Source organism: Neovison vison, chromosome 4, assembly GCF_020171115.1.
Source record: "Neovison vison isolate M4711 chromosome 4, ASM_NN_V1, whole genome shotgun sequence".
NCBI classification, from domain to species: Eukaryota; Metazoa; Chordata; class Mammalia; order Carnivora; family Mustelidae; genus Neogale; species Neogale vison.
In genome coordinates this window covers 151,897,143-151,916,797 of record NC_058094.1, presented here as the reverse complement: position 1 = coordinate 151,916,797, position 19,655 = coordinate 151,897,143, and the positions used below count along the sequence as shown (strand labels likewise).

Here is a 19,655-nt window from a genome sequence, read left to right as displayed (position 1 = left end):
GCAATACCTTCAGAATTGACATTTGCGCCTGGGTAGCTCAGTTGGTTAAGCATCTGACAGACTTTTGGCTCAGGTCGTGATCTCCTGGGTGATGAGACTGAGCCCTGTGTTGGACTCCTAGCTCAGTGGGGAGTCTGCTGGAAGATTCTCTCCCTCTGCCCATCCCCCCACCCACGCGCACTCTCTTCTCTCTCTAAAATAAAGAAATCTAAAAAAAAAAAAAATTTCCATTTCCCTTCTTACCTGGTTTTCCATGTTGTCTAATGCTGCTCAGATTGGCAGTCTAGCTCCTCTGAAATCAAATATAATAATACCAGTAGGTACTGTCGCTAGTCCCAGAGCTCTTTAGTTCACTGCAGCTATTCCTTCAACATTGGTGGCAGGTCAGTTTTTTCTTGGTTTGTTTTTTTGTTTGTTTGTTTTCTATTTCCATGTTTCCCAAGGGTACCTAGAAATTTCTTCCATGAAGGTTAACATGTCATGATGTCCTGAGTTGTCTATAATATTCTTGGCTTATATGTGGTTATTAATAGAAGACTCTTATACTCTTAAAACATACCTTGTTTAGATGATACATTATGTGGTGACCCTGCTCCTGAGGGTCCTTCTTGTTTTATTTTATGATGCAGGTGACCAATTTGGTCTCATAGACTATCGATCATTCCATCCATAGTGGCTGAAACCGCATGGGAGCAGTGTGGCCTTGGGTAGTTTGGATATTTTAGTATTTTTGATAATTTTTTTTTTCTTTTGGCATCATCTTTAGGTTATAGACTAGAGAGGAAGGTAGAAGGACATGTGGAGGAATAAAAGGGAATAAGCAAAGGCATTGATAACTGAAGGATAAACCAAAACACATTTTGAGAAACCCAACAAGCTCATTATTCTGGCATGTACTTGAAAGTGCCGTAATCGAATTTGAAGGATGACACGGAACACCAAAGATGAGAAGATGAATCTCGGTATGTAGCTTGTATGCAGGTAACTGACATTCGTAACATTCATTGTCTCATGGACAGTAATGGTTGAATTTTGTATCCTAATGAATATGGATTTTGTATCCTAAATGAATAATCCTAATGAATCCTCAGGTCCATAATAGAGTTAGAGCAAGCACTGCACCATCTTAAGTGGAATTTCAGTTGTATGAGCCAGGCCATATATTTGTAATAAAAGTTATATGCCCAACATTTACTTTTCCTGGAATCCTATTAGGTAGCACATAGAAAAGCTGCTATTTACTTTGTAGTTACTTCATTTCTGGAAGAGAGCAAAAGAGGATTCCAAAGGTACATTATATCACACTTAGAGCAACCTTTAGGTCTGTAGCTCATCAGACTGGCTTTTAAAATATGCAAGCGCCTACAGAGACCACCCCAGGTTAAAAGTCTCTAAATACTTCATGTTGCTCCACTGTTAAATAATGTTTAGAGTTTGTTATCTTTTGTAGACCTTGGAAATCTAATTATTTATAATATCCAGTGACATTTACATTTTACTAAAATATACTCTGCCTGTAATAGAACGTATCATGCTTAGGAAAATGGATAGATAATGCATGGCTCTACGTTTGCTTATATATAAAATGCAAAATATCAGGATAACATGTGCCATCTTTTTGTTAGAATCATACGATTTTAAACATATAATTCTCAAGAAGTGCCCTTAACAGTACCATTTAAAAACAGTAAGAAAAGTTAACAGCTGAAATCATTTGTTTACCATTTAACTCTCGACTATCAAATACCTACCTATTCAAGTTTATTGGTATCTTAAAATAGTGACATCCATTTCCATGCCAACAGCTACAGAGTGTTTGGTTTAGTTTTTGAGATTGATGGAAAGTAGATTGTAAAGTTGACCTGTTGTGTTAAGCTTATTTACACAAACATAGTGTCTTGGAAAATAAACTCTGAAAGTGCATAGTGGGAGAATTTCACATCCTGACTCTTCTCATACCTGCTTTACTGGAATCTGTCAGATAGAGAACCTCAACTTTTCCACAGGTACCTTATGTGGGAGAAAACTGCTTCAAAATGTATTCTTAAACTTGGGCTGAAATTTATGACTAGCTTTAAGGAAAAAAAAAAAAGAAGGATTTGCTTTAAATTGGTTTGAAGAATTTGCTTAAGTAAAATAAGTTTTTAGTATTAACACATTTATGAAACAATCACAGGTGACTTTTTTTTTTAATCAGGCTCTTGAAATATATGTTCCATCCGAGAGTTGAAAATAACATTTCTAAGATGTAATCAATTAAAAAAAAACATAAATGTGAAAAAAAATACAATATCAGTGGAAACAAACAACAAACCCCACTGTGGGTGCTGGATGGTGGCAAATAGATTATTTAACATGAATTTGCATTTATTCAAGGGTTAATCTTGGTGAGTGAGCATTTAAAAGCCCCTTCCTGAGGCTCCATCCTCTTCTGTTGTATAAACCTCAGTAATCAGCCTACTATATAGATCATTCTCCCTCCTGATCCGCCCTCCCCATCAAAGCATGGACTTGTCTCCTGCGCTGAGTGACGTGGGGCCAGTAATACTGGGAGGGCGGGTGGGAGCAGGGCACGTGGACCAGAAACACTTCCTAGAAACAGCTCAACCCTGCCTGAACTTTCCCTGTAAACACAGCTCGCTGACAGAACGGCATCCCTGCTGGGTGGATCCTGCAACTCCTGGAGGGAATGGCACTTCTTGTTTTTAATTAGCAAGGTGAAAGGTGAATTAAAACTAGCTGTTTGGCAAGTCAGTGCAAAGACTGACCGGAGAGTCAGAAGAGACGAGAGCTCCACGGGGAAAGCAGTGCGTGTGCTCTGGGATTGTTTCTGGGTTTTTTTTGTTGTTGTTGTTTTGGTTTTTTTTCCCCTTTTCTGAATGAAGCGCTTGCCGAAGTGACTTAAAAAAAAAAAAGGAAATACAATTTCCTCCTGAGTCTGTCCGCATAGTTGCTGAAGAAAGCTCTGGACAGGACATAGCTCTGAAGGCTCACTCCTTGGAATGTCCTCTTGCTCCTGGCTTATAAACAACTGTCCTCGGAGAAGAAAGGTTTTACATATTCCGAATACAGCCTGACAAATGGCACTTTGGGACTGTGCTTTCTGATGACAACGCGTTCGATTTCTGACAAAGCCTCTCACGCGCTGCCCCTGGAGGGGAGTCCTAAGTAAAACTCAGACCCACCTGAAAGTGAGGATCGGAGGGGCGCCCGGCGAGCCCGGGGAGCACGGAGCACGGCAGCATGGCATCAGCTGCGAACCTTGTCACCTGGCTCCTGTGGGGTTACTTACAGGAGCTCTGGATAGGAGGGCACACAGCTGATAGCCCTCAGCCCCGCTTACGTCTGTCACATAAAGGTAGGTCACCTCTTTAGATCCTTTCGTTAACAAAAAAGAGAGAGGTAGAAATTAAAGTCCTTTAACACAGATGTCTGTTCTTCGCAGACCCTGAAAATGCAGCTGAAAAAAATGATTGCAGAACTGACCTAAGATTCTAAGTACCTCTAATTAGCATGTCAGTACTTAACCACACCTGAAAATAGTGCAAAACCGCATGCCAACTTAGAGATGTTATTTTTGTCTTGTAAATATTAGGTTGTATTAATGAGAAGTTCATTCTCTAGCAGACACAACAGAAGAGGGCAGGACGCAGGTTGTAAATTGCCTTGAGGGGCTGAATCCCCCAAGTTAGCAGTTAGGTATTTAAATACCGATTTATGCATTTGGGGAAGCAAGGATGTGGGAGAAGGGCTTTAGAAACAGAAGTGGAGTTGATTATGGTTCTGTGTTGTCCATAATGGGGATGAGGGGAGGGGAAAAGAAACAAAATTATTTCTTACCCAGGATAACAGAGTCATCACCATGTAATTAGAATGACTAATGAGTGATATAAATTAGCTTTTTAGTTGAGTTATTAGAATTTCTTTTATGTCCAGCAAAAATATTTTCAGAGTTTATTAGCAATCCTTGTAAACTGAATTATATTGATTAAAGTATTAAGATACTATTCACTAGCATCTAGTCTTTTAATGTAAATTCATGTTGCTTCACTGAATTTCTGTCTGTCAGAAAGTGCTTAAATATTTTATTCTGCAGCTATGTCTTGGAAAGCAGCATTTGCTCATAAATAAATTATCAAAAGATAGCTTTTGCATCAGGACCAGTAAAAGCCAGTTGTGAATAGGCTTGGTGATTCTTCCTATAAACAAACAAACAAACAAAACCTGCATGTAGAGAGAAGGTGACTGCTGACCTAAAAGTAATTTGGAATACATTTTCAGAAAGAAGTATTTATTATTACTAATCATTGAGACAGATAACAGTTGCATAACAAGAATTCCATAAGAACCATTTTTCACTTGTGTGAGCTTTAATATTGTCCCTATTGTAGAATGAACAGAAACCTATAGTTTTGAAGCGTAGGTGTAATCTTTACCAGAGGGAGAAACAAAACAGGAAGCCTCAACTGCACATGACGTGATTGACCTTTTTTTTTGTTTTATTGGACAATCATCAGTTGATATTGACCATAGAAATTTATTATTTTTAGAATAATTAACAATCTATGAATTTTTTTATTTATATTGTTTTCCTATAGCAAGCACTCTCCAGTAGATAACATAAGTTTAAGAGACACATTGACACTAAATTTGTAAGAATTTGAAATAGAATACCTAGCATTGACACTGATTATTTGAATTGGGAAGGAGTACCGTGGTATGTATCAAAATGCATATTTCTAAGAAGTTTGATCAAATATATCAAAATTTGGTGTGATGAATTATGGACAAAGAAAGATGTCAGAAGAAGAGCATAATAAATGGATTGTTTTTCTTAGGTAGACAAGCAGATAAGCTGCCAGTTTTGGTGAGTTACCATTCTGCTACACATGACATTAGCCTTTTATACCTCATTATTAGGGTACTTGTTCTCAGTAGTTCAGTATTAGGGTATTTTCAGAGATACCTTCTTTCAGTATTTCATTAGCTTGTAGTATGGTCAGAGCATACCAAAATTCTCTAATGCATCTAAATGCTATGCAGAACACTGTGATCAGACTTATCTCCATTACATCCTTCTTGTTTTTTTCATTCCATCTCTCTGTCATTGATTTTATGGGTTGTGTTCTTTGATGTGGGAATAGAACTGCTAGTCTCTGTGTGTACACTGGACTGGAAACTACCACCAAATTTCCCTTTGGTTTTTCTTAACCTTTTCATTTAACGGCACTGGCTGAAATGCTCACTGTTGTGCTTTTATACAAAGACAGTGTATAGTTACCTGAAAATAGAATGTTCTCACTTGTGCAGTTTAGCTAGCTAGCAAAATCAGCTGAAAGATCACACGAGAGATGTAACCTGAGGCAGCAAGCACCTACCGCAGGTGCCTCGGTGAAAGCAGAGGACTGGCAGAGCAGAAGTGTGCAGCCCCATCAGTCCACTGTAAGCTGCCCCCACTTACTCTTTACCCTTTGGAATTCAGTGGAGCTTTTAGGGGGTATCCAAAAACTATGAGGGTGGTATTTCAGAGTATAATCTCTTACTATCTGGTCACATTTTAGTAATGGGTCAGTTAGTTGATTGATATTATACATGAGTACGTGATCCTTCAAAATAAGGAGCACTGGATATAAATAATGTAACACCTCTGAACTGTGCCTAACCATTAGGATATAAATCCAGCAGGGCTCCCTGGAGGTGGTCTCCTCCATTATCAGGATGGCACATGAGACCACAAGCCTAGTGTCTCTTCCCAAAAAGGAGGCAAAAGTTTCAGTGTCATACACAAAGTTTGAGCTAAATTATGTGAAAATACCCATGGCATGCCCTTTCCTCTCTCTTCCATCCTTCTCTATTTCTGGAAGTGGCATGTTCTAAAAACAGAGCTTAAGAGGAGGGGAGGCCATTAGAGCTAAAAGGGGAAAAAAGGCAGAGAAGGTGGGAAGACAAGGTAGAAAGTTGGTATCAGATATAGAGCATCCTCTTGCGTATTTCCCACTACCCTCCACCTGCAGTGGGATAAAACGGAATTCCTCCCTCATCTTACTGAATATCCACTGCACTCCAATGTTAAGCAAATATGCTGAGAGCAAGCCTTGTGGATAAAGCTATGAGACATTTACTCTTATTGAGGCAAAGAACATATCTTTTAATGTATTTTGTAGGTCTAAGATAAATTGAGTGAACAAATAAAAACTTAACAAGGTGGTATCCTGCTTTGTAAGACTTTTCAGTCAAGATTTCAGTTGACATTAGTGGTACCAGAAAGATACTTAAGGGTTTATGGATAGTTAAGAATTACAGCCAACTTTATAGCCAGTAACCTAAAGAGGATGATATTTATGTGATTAATTCAGATTTATAATGTTCTATTCAAGGATTTCCTTAAAAAATAGCAGAGATCTTCATGACGGAAGTGAAGGAGAAAGAGAGGAACGGGAGTAGAGCCCTTCTAGATTCAGCTGCTTCTCTCTGTTGATGTCTGTTCTCTCCTTATCTATTATCATCCTGCATTAATGAGGTTACAGGGAAGGCAAAAATAACCCTCTTGATAATGGAGCTCAGAGAAGAAAAAACAAATGAGCAAAGCACCGTGTCAAAGAAGAAATCCCAATGTACATGGAGAACCCCAGAAATTCAATCAAGGGAGTTTGGCAGATGGGGTAGGTAATCAAAGACCCAATAAAGAATGACAATCACAGGGGGTGGCTCAGTGGGTTAAGGCCTCTGCCTTCTGCTCAGGTCATGATCTCAGGGTCCTGGGATTCCTGGGATCAAGCCCCGCATCGGGCTCTCTGCTCAGCGGGGAGCCTGCTTCCCCCTCTTTCTCTCTGCCTGCCTCTCTGCTTACTTGTGATCTCTCTCTGTCAAATAAAAAATAAAAAAAATCTAAAAAAAAGGAAAAATGACAATTACAGAAACCAGGGAGAGTAGCTGTGTAATCAGGGGATGTTTGGTGAAGAGATAGCGAAGTAAAGGCAGAAATATGGCAGAAGATCTTTCCTAAAATATGTTGACATTATGAATGTAGATTCGAGCATTGTATATATACATATAAAATTGGGATATAGAGTATTAATTAGTCTATCTATATTTAGTTATAACCAATTAAGAACAGATTTGTCTTAGTTCAGAGAGTTCAGGATTTACAGTCTGAGGTCTCCACTCCAACTCTAGTCCTTCCACTTATACTAATAGTAATTGTGACTCAGTTTCCTTAATTTGAAAATAGGGATAATAATGGTGCTTTTTGAGAGTATCAAATGAAATCGCAAAACTGTGAAAATACTTTATAACCAAAAATTATTTTGTTAATATTTCCTGAAGACTGATATAAATTGAGAAGTTTAGAAGGAAATGTGTCCTAAAGAGAAAAATCTTTAAGAATGGCATGAGTTTGGATATCAATAAATGCTGGGATAATGTTAATAGAGAAGACAGAAGAATGGTCTTAATTAGCATAAAATGTATGGTTTATTCTGATAGGTGGCGTTCACTCAAAATCCCATCTTCCATACCTTTGGCTTCTGGATGTAATAATTTAGAAGATGATTGAATCATCAGTGTATTTTTCTAAGATTCATGGCCAGTAGTTTTGCTTTAATAGTATGTGCAATGTATAATTAATTTACATTTTCATTTTATACCCAACCTTCAATTTTTTTTCCAGTTTTTATGAAAGAAAATTGAGGTAGAATTCTAGGAGAGCACAGTAAAAGCGGAAAGTTTTAAGTGATCGATCATCCTGGAAACTGTGGTATTCATTTCATATCCAGAGCAAATAAAAGAGAGGCAGTGACTAAGTGCCTGGAGTGACTAAGCTAGTTTTTCCTAATGGAGCTCATAGCTCAGCGACTAACTAGGTATTATCAGTAGTGATTCCCCGAGTGAATATGCATTATTTAGTCTTTATCTGGAGTTTGGGTATTACAGTGTGAAAACCTTTGTCCTTTATATAGCAATAGGGTGAGGGGTGGTCAGAGCTAGCAAAAACAGTAAATGGAATTTATTTTTATTTTTTATTTTTTTAAATTTTATTTATTTATTTGTCAGAGAGAGAGGGAGAGAGAGCGAGCACAGGCAGACAGAATGGCAGGCAGAGGCAGAGGCAGAGGGAGAAGCAGGCTCCCTGCTGAGCAAAGAGCCCGATGTGGGACTCGATCCCAGGACGCTGGGATCATGACCTGAGCCGAAGGCAGCTGCTTAACCAGCTGAGCCACCCAGGCGTCCCCAGTAAATGGAATTTAAAATGAACTGGGCCAATTTCAGACTGAAGAATAATTTAGTTGCATAAAACCATTTCTTACAAGTTTTTATGAAGAGAGTGTCCTGTCCATAATACAGAACCAATACTTGTTCTTGATTATTAAATATATACAGTAGTCATGTTGTCACAGTGGAGTATTCTTTCAAACGTTTGTTGCCCTATCATTACTTTGCCGTCTGTGTTAGATTTGTCATGTAGCCTGAGGTGATTTCATAGAGGGGGTCTCTCTGGGATGAGATCAACTTGGTGGCCTCAGTTCTATGGCCTCATAATAAAGAACCAAACGTCAAATTGGTCATTGGTGGTAGACATTACTGTTAGCAGTCTGTGAAGTCAGTGTTATTTCTTCAAAGATATCTACTGGAATCATCATCGGGAGTTATTAGTGGGAGAGTGTGCAAGGATTTGGTCCTTTATCTTTGTGCATAGAACTCTTCTGTGGTTTAGTAGAGGAATTTCGTCTGCAGGAATCCAGAAATGGCACTTTGCACGCATGCATGCCCCTTTATCTGTAGCCACCGCAGTGTTAAAGTAGTCTTGTAAGGTCAGTCTTAGAGAATTGAAAACAAAACAAAAGTGAAATCATACCATTAAAACATTTTCTAGAAGGTATGGAGTGAAGATTTAGATTTATATTCTTAGTTTCAAGATGCAGAGCTAAATGCTGGTTATAGTCTTTTAGCACAACATCTGAGACCTTGGAATATTATATAAATTCTACAAAGGATGATGGTTACTTTAATAATGATTTTTTCTCAGGATGGTTTTAAATAACATTTGAAGCATAAGAGACACTATCAATGTCACTAGTTATTTCTTGGACTTAGGCAAGCATTATTTTTTGTACTCATGATAAAGATGACAGTGACAAGATTGAATATTACATAGGCTGGATTTTCTGGACTCCGAATGAAAAGGATGTGTGAATGCCACAGTTGAACCCAGTATTATAGTCTCTGAAGAATGTGCTGATTTCAAGAACAGGGATGTCTTTGGAATTGATGATTTGACTTCATAGGATGGCTAAGGCAGCTGGTAACTCAAGAAATGTTCAGCCTCCATTAGTACTAATGGCTGGTTCAGGGTATTCCCACTATATGGCCCTCTTGCTCTGGTAATCTTGCATCTACGAGTGTGGAAAAGGGAAAGAGAAATTCATGACTTTCCGATTTCTGGGGCTTAGAAATGTATTTCCACTTCCATTCCTGGTAATAAATTCTCAGCCATTATTGCTCTCTGTTCAATGACTTAGTGTAAGGCTTTGGCACAGTACACATAGAAGAATAGCGTAGACCCAGGAATTACAGAACACTCTTACATTGTATTTTCATGGGCCTAAAGACTCTAGACTTTGGATGAGACATACTGAATGTGAATCTTGCTTCTGGCTATATGATCCTAAAGTCCTTATCTTTTGTGATTATGAATGTTCTCATGTATAAAATGGGGTGATATGTAACATGCAGTAAACTGAAAGAATTACACAAGACAATGCAAATTATTTGGCAAATACTTTAGCGTGGGAAGCTTTTCAGAGGTTATTCAATGACTCAGAAGCTCAGAAAGAACTAGTCTCCCCTGGTTCCCTTTATTTCATTCTAAAAGCCATCATGATTTAATCATTAACTTAGAACTGAAAATAAGGGAGGATCCTTAATCAGTATGGTTTTTTTACTTGAAAGCAAAGATTTCCTTTCATAAAATCTGGCACTTACTGTAGTAGGTGACTAGAAGAAACAAGGAATATTGGGGTCTGTCATGTTTGTAAGTCACTGTGGAATTATTATTATTGTTATTTTGGTAGTGAAGGAATTAAATTTTCCTTAATTGGAAAGTTGAAACTTAAAGATAAGAGGAAAGTTGGAACTTTGTCTGATGGCACCTGGGAGATAGCAGACCAAAGCCACAAAATAAACGAAAGTTACTAACAAAGGTTATTGTAGACCCAGCTTTGTAAAGCACATGGAACTATTATTACTAAGACCAGACCGCACTGTCAAAAGTTAAACAAAACAGTATCTTAGAAGCAGCTATCAATCTAGCATGTACTGCTTGCTTTGAAAGCAAAAGAAAGCTTTCCATTCCACCTTCCCCTGGACAAACAGGTAGGATAGCCGTTGTGGGCCACAATTCCCCCCCCTCCCCCCGCTTAGTAGGTGTTCAATAATGCTCAATGAGTGGCTATATCCATGAACCAAAGTGATTTAGAGCCCTGCTTTTGAAAGGACAGTGTAATGGGGGATGGGGTGAGGAGTACCAAGGAAACTAAGGAATCCTGAAGAACTATTTATGGCTCCTTTAGTAAGACATGCATGAGGAGAGAGGCAGAGGGGCTAGGGTGTTCTCTCCCTGTTCCACTCCATTCCTCTCAGGGCTGCATGGTAGTGGAGTGGCCAGAGCTGGACATCCTCCAGACCTGTTAGCCATATTCACACATTTATAATCAATGTTGTTGTTCTTCTCCTTCTTCTTACCTTCTGCTGCATTTGTATTTCCTGGGTGATTACCACACCCCTCCCATTTTTTTCTCTTATCACTTCATTCTTTGATTACCACGCTGTGTTGCTGTCACCAGCACCATCCTTTGTTTTGTCCTCTTCTGCTTTTTTTCCAGAAAGGTATTTTTATTTCTTCTCCACCTTAGACCACAAGTGGAATGAAACATATTTGTAGCGAATGGTGTATATTTCCTGGCCCTCAGTTTATCTTCAGTATTCATTTCGTTTTTGTGGTCTAATTCAGTGAATAGACAGGACCTTTGAGTTAAAAATCAAAGTTTAATTACACTTCTTTAGCATTCAAAATTTGTTGAAATTCATGACTTAGGAAATAATGAAATATGATAATGTGGGAAATCCTTTAGTATTTGCTTAATAGTCACCTGGACAACTTGTCCTCTTTGTTTAGACTGTGTTTCTAGTGGGATCCTTGTGACTCTTATGACTGTAGGAAATGGACTGGGAAGGAATTGGGGTACCCAACAGGAGTGGATATTCCTGCCCCCCACTCTCTGTCTCAATTTGGGTTAAGTTTAAGTTAGCATATTCTGTGTAAGTCTGTCTCTTTCTAGTCCATTTTGGTTTATTTTTTCTGAGTTTTAAATTTTAATTAATTGAAACCAGAATAAAAAAGAGGTTTTTATTCACAGGGTAGAAAGAAGAGCAGCATCCCAGAGGATAAATCTTAGTGGTGATGTGAGATAGCTAGACTAACTCCAGAACCAGAAAGGAACAGCAGCAAAGAGAATGGGGATAAAGGAAGGGGAAAATAGAGGTCAGCTAGGGACACTGACCTTTTCCTTTCTGGCCAATTCCCTCCCAGGAAATGATGGGAAATGAGGAGGGCTTTAAATTCAAAGCTCAAGATGCACTGGGGAACTAAGCCAAAGAGGAATGTACTGACAGCATTGCTTATAGCTATTCATGCCTCCTGATTGCTTTTTTCCTAACCCCGAGTCCAAGAGTTTATTATGGACCGTGGGGTTTCTCAGATCCTTTCCAATTCTAGAATTGTAGGACTCTGTTCCTTCCCTTACGAGACCTCCCAGTGTGTATAATTTCTCCAAAAGACGTTTTAAAATTGTTATTAGGAAACAGTATGTTCTAGTGGCAAGAATAAGTATGGACTCGAATTTTAAAATCCTGGGCTTGAATCTACAGTGCGTATATCCTATTCGATGCTGTATTATTCTTGCTAAATCATTGAACTTCTGAGGCTTCCTTTTCTCCACAAGTGTAAAGGGGCTAATGAACACAATCAATCTCATGATTTTTGTAAAAAACTTAAATGTATCACGGAAGTGGATATTGTGTTGTAATGACTTACAGTGTTCCCTAGTTTACGTGATTGTCTATAAACATTTTAAGATTTTTGAGGGCAAGGGGTATTTTTACTTTATTATTTTATTTATTTTATCTACCCTTGTGAATAGAATAAAATGACTTACTCAGATCATTCCTAAAGCCAGTAATTAAAAGCTGGGTGTTTAGTATCTAGTGTATAAAAACCAAACAAAACTTTTTATTGCTGTTGTTGGCTTCTGTGTAACAGCCAAAATGACAAAATGATAAAACCTTACCTAATTTTTTTGAGAGGTAGAGCCACTTCTAAAAAATTCACCTGACAGAAGGCTTAGTTGAATTTCATTGCAAAGGAGATGAAGTTACTGGGGATTTTCTTTCGTTCCCTTTCTGAACGAGGGTCCCAGAGGGGATATGCACTGGGGTGCTATGCAGAGTGTTAGAGACTGGCAACTTCAGCATCCCTGGGGAGCTTCTGCAGCAGTAATCCTGGAGCTTTCGGAAGCTGTGTTTTAACTAGCCCTGCAGGTGACTCAGTGTATGCTCCGCCAGAGCAGGAGAGACTCTCGGTGGGCTAAGTGGGGTGATGATGCTTCAGGGGACCCTCACTTTCAAGTTACCTTTTTCATTTTTTCCTCCTTTTAGGTCCATCACCTGGGTTAAGGGTCATTTATTCAGTTTTCCAAATCACTCCCTTGTTCTTAATAAATATACTTACATTCATAATATCTATTATACCATTCTCTACCCACTTTTTTTTTTACTAGATGATATGTATAGGTAATTTAGCATGTACATTGTATCTGTTGTGAATGATCATCGATGATATAAATTATGAATGGCATCATTGAGTTCAGACAAGAAAACATCAAATATTGACGAATTGTGGAAAAGCATTTTGTAAGATTCTAGAACTCCTTCGTCTCTCAGGGGAATGTTTTCTGGGACTCATGAAATTAGGTCCACTTCATTTTTCTTTTGGTTATGCATCCTGATCATTCCCTTGAGGGATTCAGAAGCTTCTGTACCTTTTTAAGAAATATTTATTCAGTCATTCACTTATTCCATGATTATTCTGTTGCGCTTCTTCCAAGCTTTAGATATTGACTATCACGCTAGGAGTCTAAGAATAAAAAAACACAGTTTTGTAAATGTGATACATTTTCTGGATGGGACCCTGGGACTGTAATAGTTAAAAACACAAGGAAATCTGAATAAAGTCTGAGTTTTAGTTAGTAATAATGGGACAGTATTGCTTTATTAATTGTGACCAGTATACCCATATTAATGTAAGCTGTTCATAGGGGAAATTGAGTATATATATATGGTAACTATCTGTACTATCTTTACAACTTTTCTGTAAATCTAAAACTATTCTAAAATAAGAAGTTTAATAAAACACACACACACACACACACAGAGCATCTCTACTCAAACACTATTTCTGAGAAGCATAAAGCCTAGTTTTAAGAAGAGACAACTCATGATGGAACAGGAGTTTTTTTCTATTTGCAAAGTTAACAAAGACAACGTGTGGAAGCATGGGGTTGGGAAGAAGAACCAGAACACAGTCTTGGAGATGAATAGGGTAAGAAGTGAGGAGCAAGTCATCTGTGTGTAATCCTGTCTTGCCACCCTCACACCACCATCCCGCTGCCTATAATGTGCTGTGTCCTCCTAGAAGTACAGTTACCCTTGAATATCTAGGTCACTGAATTCTACTGTGTTCATAGTTTCCACATACAATAGTATCACAAATGTTTTGTGTTCATGCTCAATTAAATGGTCCCCATTTCTATATGACTTTAAGCAATTCTCCACTTTTTTTTTGCATGAATAATATGACTAATGTAAACAAAGGTAAATTTTGAAATTTTGGAAGACAAATTTATTATTTTATTGTTTGAACCCTTGGAATCTAATGCACTTTTGCTACTCAATAAATTTATTTCGACAATTGCATTTAATATATAGAATGTAATTGTTACATTTATTCACATTAATGTCACCAATCTGACTTCTTTTGTAGCATGCCACATCTAAGTAATTTCCTAATATAGGTGGCACAAAATGAGGTGTGGTAGGGCTTGCTGGGGGAGCATTCAGAACTCAGGAAAATGGATGAGAATACTTCTCTTCTGCTCCTGCTCCAAAATGGTAGGCCCTACTTTGGCTTCAGGTCTTCTATTATGAAAGTTTTGAAGAGAAATCCAGAACTGCTTTAAAATTATTCAGGAAATATCTGTATATTATTGGAAGGCACAGTTTAGGCCTTTGGCAGAGAGTGGTTTGAATTCATCTGGGCCATTACGTGATCAATGTCACATTTCCAGCATCTTTTCTTCCCATTTGCTTCAGTCATGATCTCCAGTGTCCAGTGTAGCCTTGCATTCATTTCTAGAGTGATGAACTATGAAGAGAGACAAAGAGGTAACAAATGAAATCAGAAACAAAGCCAAAAACAAAAGCCAGACCTTAAAAGAGTAATAACTTACTCAACACCTTCGTTTCTGGAGAATATTTGAAATGAACAAAAGCAAGAATATATGTTTTGTTTTTAATCACTTTATCCCTGTGCAAAGGTTGGTTTATGAATAGTTTGACTATGTTGCCTTTATTTTGTGGATTTATTATTTTAAAAGCGTGGCTGTGGGCAATAATATAGTGAGAAGAATAAACAAGGTATATTAAGTTTTATAATTAAAGTTAATTTATGCAAGGTATTTTCAATTCATTTCCCAACTCAAGTTAATTGAGAAAGAAACAATAAAGAATGTATCTTAAGATTTTATCTAACAAAAATTGGCAGTGTATTTTGAAATAGTTGTATCCTTCAGGTTTTTTTTTTTAGTACCATACTAATTACTCAAATATAATAACCTAATATGAAAGAAGAAATTGATGGACAGAAATGGAATGGTGAAAAGTGAAGTTAACTCAGGAGAAAGCACACATGTGTCACTGTCCCTTTCTCCTAAAAGGAGTAAATAAATATGGGAACAGGAAGCACCTGATTATTTTATTTTTAGAAACTAAAGTTGTCAAAATAAACACATAGGAAATAGGGTCATTTTGGTCATTTTGAGTAAGGTCAAAATAATATATGTTTAGAAGAAAATGTGGAAAGTAATGGAAATAAAATGATTTCTTTCGAAATAGCTCTGTCATTATTCATGAAACTGATAGAGCTTATTTTTCCTTATGAGAAGAAGAAAAAGGAAAGAAATTTCAAGTTTGACATTATCATGATGCATGAATGTTATACATATTTCTAGTCAGATGAATGATAATATAATAGATACTTTATAATTGCTTAGAACTGGTACTGGAATATTGAGCTTGCTGACAGTTTAAGGGTCTGCTTAAACTTGAGTTAACCATATGGTGTATTCTTAGAATAGCCATACCACCCATGTTTAAAATTTAAATTAAACAGAAAAAAAAATCTTTTTTCAAAGTCAAATGTTATCATTTTAATTGATGTACTCAGTTAGCCATATAACTATACCTTCTTATTAATAAGGAGATACAAAATATTTCCTTTTAATTGTCCAGAATGAAGAAAGAGAAGAGAGAAGCTAGGACTATGAAATACTACAATGGGTATTATGAGCCATCAAATAATATCAATTACTATCCTGTTGTAATTATGAGAAGTTAATATGTTTGAACTTCAACACATTAATATGTTTTGATTTTCTAATAATTCCCTAATGCAAAATCCCGTTGTAATATTTAGATTACCACAGTAAGAAGAACAATATTACAGTTAAGTCAATTACACTTATAATTAAAAGAATGTAATTATATCTTTGTCATTATATTTCTCAGAAATAAGATAAAAGTTACGTATTGGGCACTGCTTTTGACAGATTTTTTTGCCAAATGTTTTTTACTTGCTCCAAAATATGAATGCCCAAACTGAAGTCTGATGTATTTTAAGATTGTAGAATTTTCCATATCTGGAGAACAAAAAAGAGAAGTCTCTAAGGCTTAAAATCAATAAAATTAGGCAAGGATAAAAATAAAAGTTTAGAAAATTACAAACAGTGGTAAAGTCTACATGCATATAAGGCAGTAGGAACACATTAGATGTCTTTTATAATATTGTTCTCAAGGAATGCAAAATACATAGAATACAGGATTTTGGGGGAATGCAGTTACATTTTGGAATATATAATTATGTTTACTAGGCATTTACATGCCTATATGAGCAAATATATAATAATACAAATATAATTGTTCAGATTAGAATGCCATTTGTCCCATTAGTCTGCTAATATATACCCACTGCATTGTGAGCACAGATCTTGATATTACTTTAGTTTTGAATGTCCAAAATACTGGTAATATGAGGAAATGTACATGCAACTGATCACTACTAAGTTTTGCTGTCTTGGAATAAAACTTGCCTGCAAAGGCCCTGCTGTAGGGAGTGCTGCCCCTGCGGAAGTTTGTGGAATACTGCAATTGTGTTACCTCCAGCTTGGGTGCACTTCCCTTCTCGGGTTCCCCAGCCAGGCTCCCAAGTTTCCATTCACGCCGCTCCCAACGCAGTTTCTCTTTGTCTTCACTGACTATTTTTTTCCTCTTAACAAATAGGCCCAGCTGCTCCTGCAGCCGGTTGCCCACACTCCCCCATGCTGCTCTTGCTGAGGACAGCAGCCAGAGCGAAGCATAACAGCTGGGATTGGCTTACTTTGGCATCTAAATAATTTTGGGTGGGTCCATTCCTAACTTTATTATTTCATTTAATTTGTATAATCTTTCCTTCTGCTGAACTTTAAAAAAAAATAGGTAAATGATATTGTTTCCGAAATGCTGTCTTTATCTGGCGGTGACTACTTTTTTTTCTTTTTTGAAGATTTTATTTATTTATTTATTTGACGTAGAGAGTGACAGTGAGAGGGGGAACCCAAGTAGGGGGGGAGTGGGAGAGGGAGGAGCAGGCCTCCCTCTGAGCAGGGAGCCCGATGTGGGGCTCCATCCCAGGGTCCTGGGATCAAGACCTGAGCCAAAGGCAGATGCTTAACTGAACCCCCCAGGCGCCCCCTGGCTGTGACTTTTACACCGGGCTGCTCAAGACAGATAGATCATTTTGCACACTTACTTTTTCCACTTTGAAAAAGTGGACAACAAACATTGCAGAAACAAATTTATTTATGTGATACTGGACACTGTACTTACCCTTTCTCTGACTCAAATAAGATGGAAAAAAATTGCCCCTCTGCCATTGATTGCCAAGGATTAAATGAAGGAACATTTGAATTCTTTTAGAAGAGTGTCTGATGCATAGTTAATGCTCAGTAAGTGTTGGATAGAAAGTCAAAAGGAGGGAGCGGGAGGGAAGGAGCAATGGAGAGCACTGGCGAGTGGGAGTGGAGGAAGGGAGAGGAGGGAAAATGGAGAGTGGGTGACAAGGAGAAAGAAGAGAAGGAGGGAGAGAAGGAGAGATGAGGAAATTACTGCTGGAATATGGAAAACCAGTAAGTACGCTTGTATAGTTAAGACCAATGTTGCACATGTAGGATTTTTTTTTAAAGATTTATTTATTTATTTGAAAGAGTGCATGCCTATGCATGAAATAATGGGCGAGAGAATCTTTTTATTTATTTATTTATTTGAGAGGAAGAGTGAGAGAGAGAGAGAGAGTGCATGAGAAGAGAGAAGGTCAGAGGGAGCTTACTCCCCGAGGAGCTGGAAGCCGATGGGGGACTCGATCCCAGAATTCCGGGATCATGACCTGAGAGGAAGGCAGATGCCCAGCTGACTAAGCCACCCAGGCACCCCTAGAAGGGGAAAATCTTTTTTTTTTTTTTTTTTTTTTAAAGATTTTACTTATTCATTTGACAGAGAGAGGGATCACAAGTAGGCAGAGAGGCAGGCAGAGAGGAGGAAGCAGGCTCCCTGCCGAGCAGAGAGCCCGATGCGGGACTCGATCCCAGGACCCTGAGATCATGACCCGAGCCGAAGGCAGCGGCTTAACCCACTGAGCCACCCAGGCGCCCCTAGAAGGGGAAAATCTTAAGCAGACTCAGAATCTTAAGTGCAGAGCCTGATGCAGGACAGGATCTCAGGACCCTGAGATCATGACCTGAGCGGAAACCAAGAGTCAGATGCTCAACTGACTGAGTCCCCCAGGCACCCCTCACAGAGGATTTCATTTATCTTATTACAACAAAATAAAAATCAGCAGTTAGAAAAGGACTGAAGTTTAGAAAACTTTGTGGAATTTTACCCAAATCAGTGAATTTTCTCAAAGGTAGGAATTTTAGTGATTTAATCACATGCACGCCAGACAGGTAGTCAGACATGTTTATCACTTTGGATTTGTACACTGTCATGAAAAGGGCATTCAGTACCAGATAAGGAAGTCCATTCCATTTTTAAAATTTTTGTTTTAGGGGCGCCTGGGTGGCTCAATGGGTTAAAGCCTCTGCCTTCGTCTCAGGTCATGATCCCAGAGTCCTGGGATCGAGCCCTACATCTGGCTCTCTGCTCAGCATGGAGCCTGCTTCCTCTCTTTTTCTGCCTGTCTCTCTGCATACTTGTGATCTCTGTCTGTCAAATAAATAAATAAAATCTTTAAAATAAAAAAAAAAATTTTGTGTTTTAATTTTAAGAAATCTCAGCATCCAGCTTGGGGCTTGAACTCAAGCGATCAAGAGTCACATGCTTAACCGGCTGAGCCAGCCAGGCACTACCAAGTCTGTTACATTTTTTTTTTTTTTAAAGATTTTATTTATTTATTTGACAGACAGAGATCACAAGCAGGCAGAGAGGCAGGCAGAGAGAGAGCAGGAAGCAGGCTCCCCGCCGAGCAGAGAGCCCGATGCGGGGCTTGATCCCAGGACCCTGAGATCATGACCTGAGCCGAAGGTAGCGGCTTAACCACTGAGCCACCCGGGCGCCCCCATTACATTTTTTAATGTTCTGAGGAGGTATTGCATACCTGATCCCGAATCTGACTGACTCTATCTTCTGATTTTTAGTTGTAGTTCTTTTCTCTAATACCATAAGGTTATAAGTCATGGCAGAGGTCCACACGCTTAAGAGAGTCATCATGTCCTTTTGTGGCGGGGGTAAACATTTCTCCTGCAGTGGTTATCCTGACCATGTTGCCTGGGTGCCCATCATGCCCCTCTTTGTCACTGCCCCACCCCCCCGCATGGAGCACCACAATCAATACTCAAGAGATACCTGCCTTGTCCTCAGAATACTGGTGCTGTCAACTAGTGACTTTTATTTAAAAATAAATAAAAGTGACTTTTAAAAAAAAATATTGAAAAGTGGCTTTTATTAAAGCCACCTGAGTTTACAGCAGCTCATTTGGCAAATATGCCAACCTATTGGTTTATGGTGAGATTGCATTGCTGTGAGATTTTTCATATAGACTCTAAGGCAGCATGTTCCTTTATTTCACATGTGTGGTTTATTTGTTGAAGTGAAGGAAAACCCTCTCTTGCTCTCTCTAATGTAGAACCTGAATCATAAGTATAAGAACAGCATTTGGTGTCCTGGAAAAGGACGTGAGCTCCAGAGTGAGACATTCCAAAATTTAAAGACTGTTTTTTGCTATTGTGTTTAAT

The 19,655-nt window shown here is 38.2% G+C and overlaps 1 protein-coding gene across 1 annotated transcript in view; it reads left to right on the top strand.

Moving 5' to 3' along the window:
• The first annotated feature begins 2,614 nt into the window (after positions 1 to 2,614).
• SEMA3E (semaphorin 3E) overlaps positions 2,615 to 19,655 on the top strand; it is a 249,277-nt gene continuing 232,236 nt past the window's right edge. Inside the window, exon 1 of the mRNA XM_044245924.1 lies at positions 2,615 to 3,358. Coding sequence (XP_044101859.1) covers positions 3,244 to 3,358 — 115 coding nt within the window. The 5' untranslated portion in view covers positions 2,615 to 3,243. The remainder of the gene's footprint in view (positions 3,359 to 19,655) is intronic.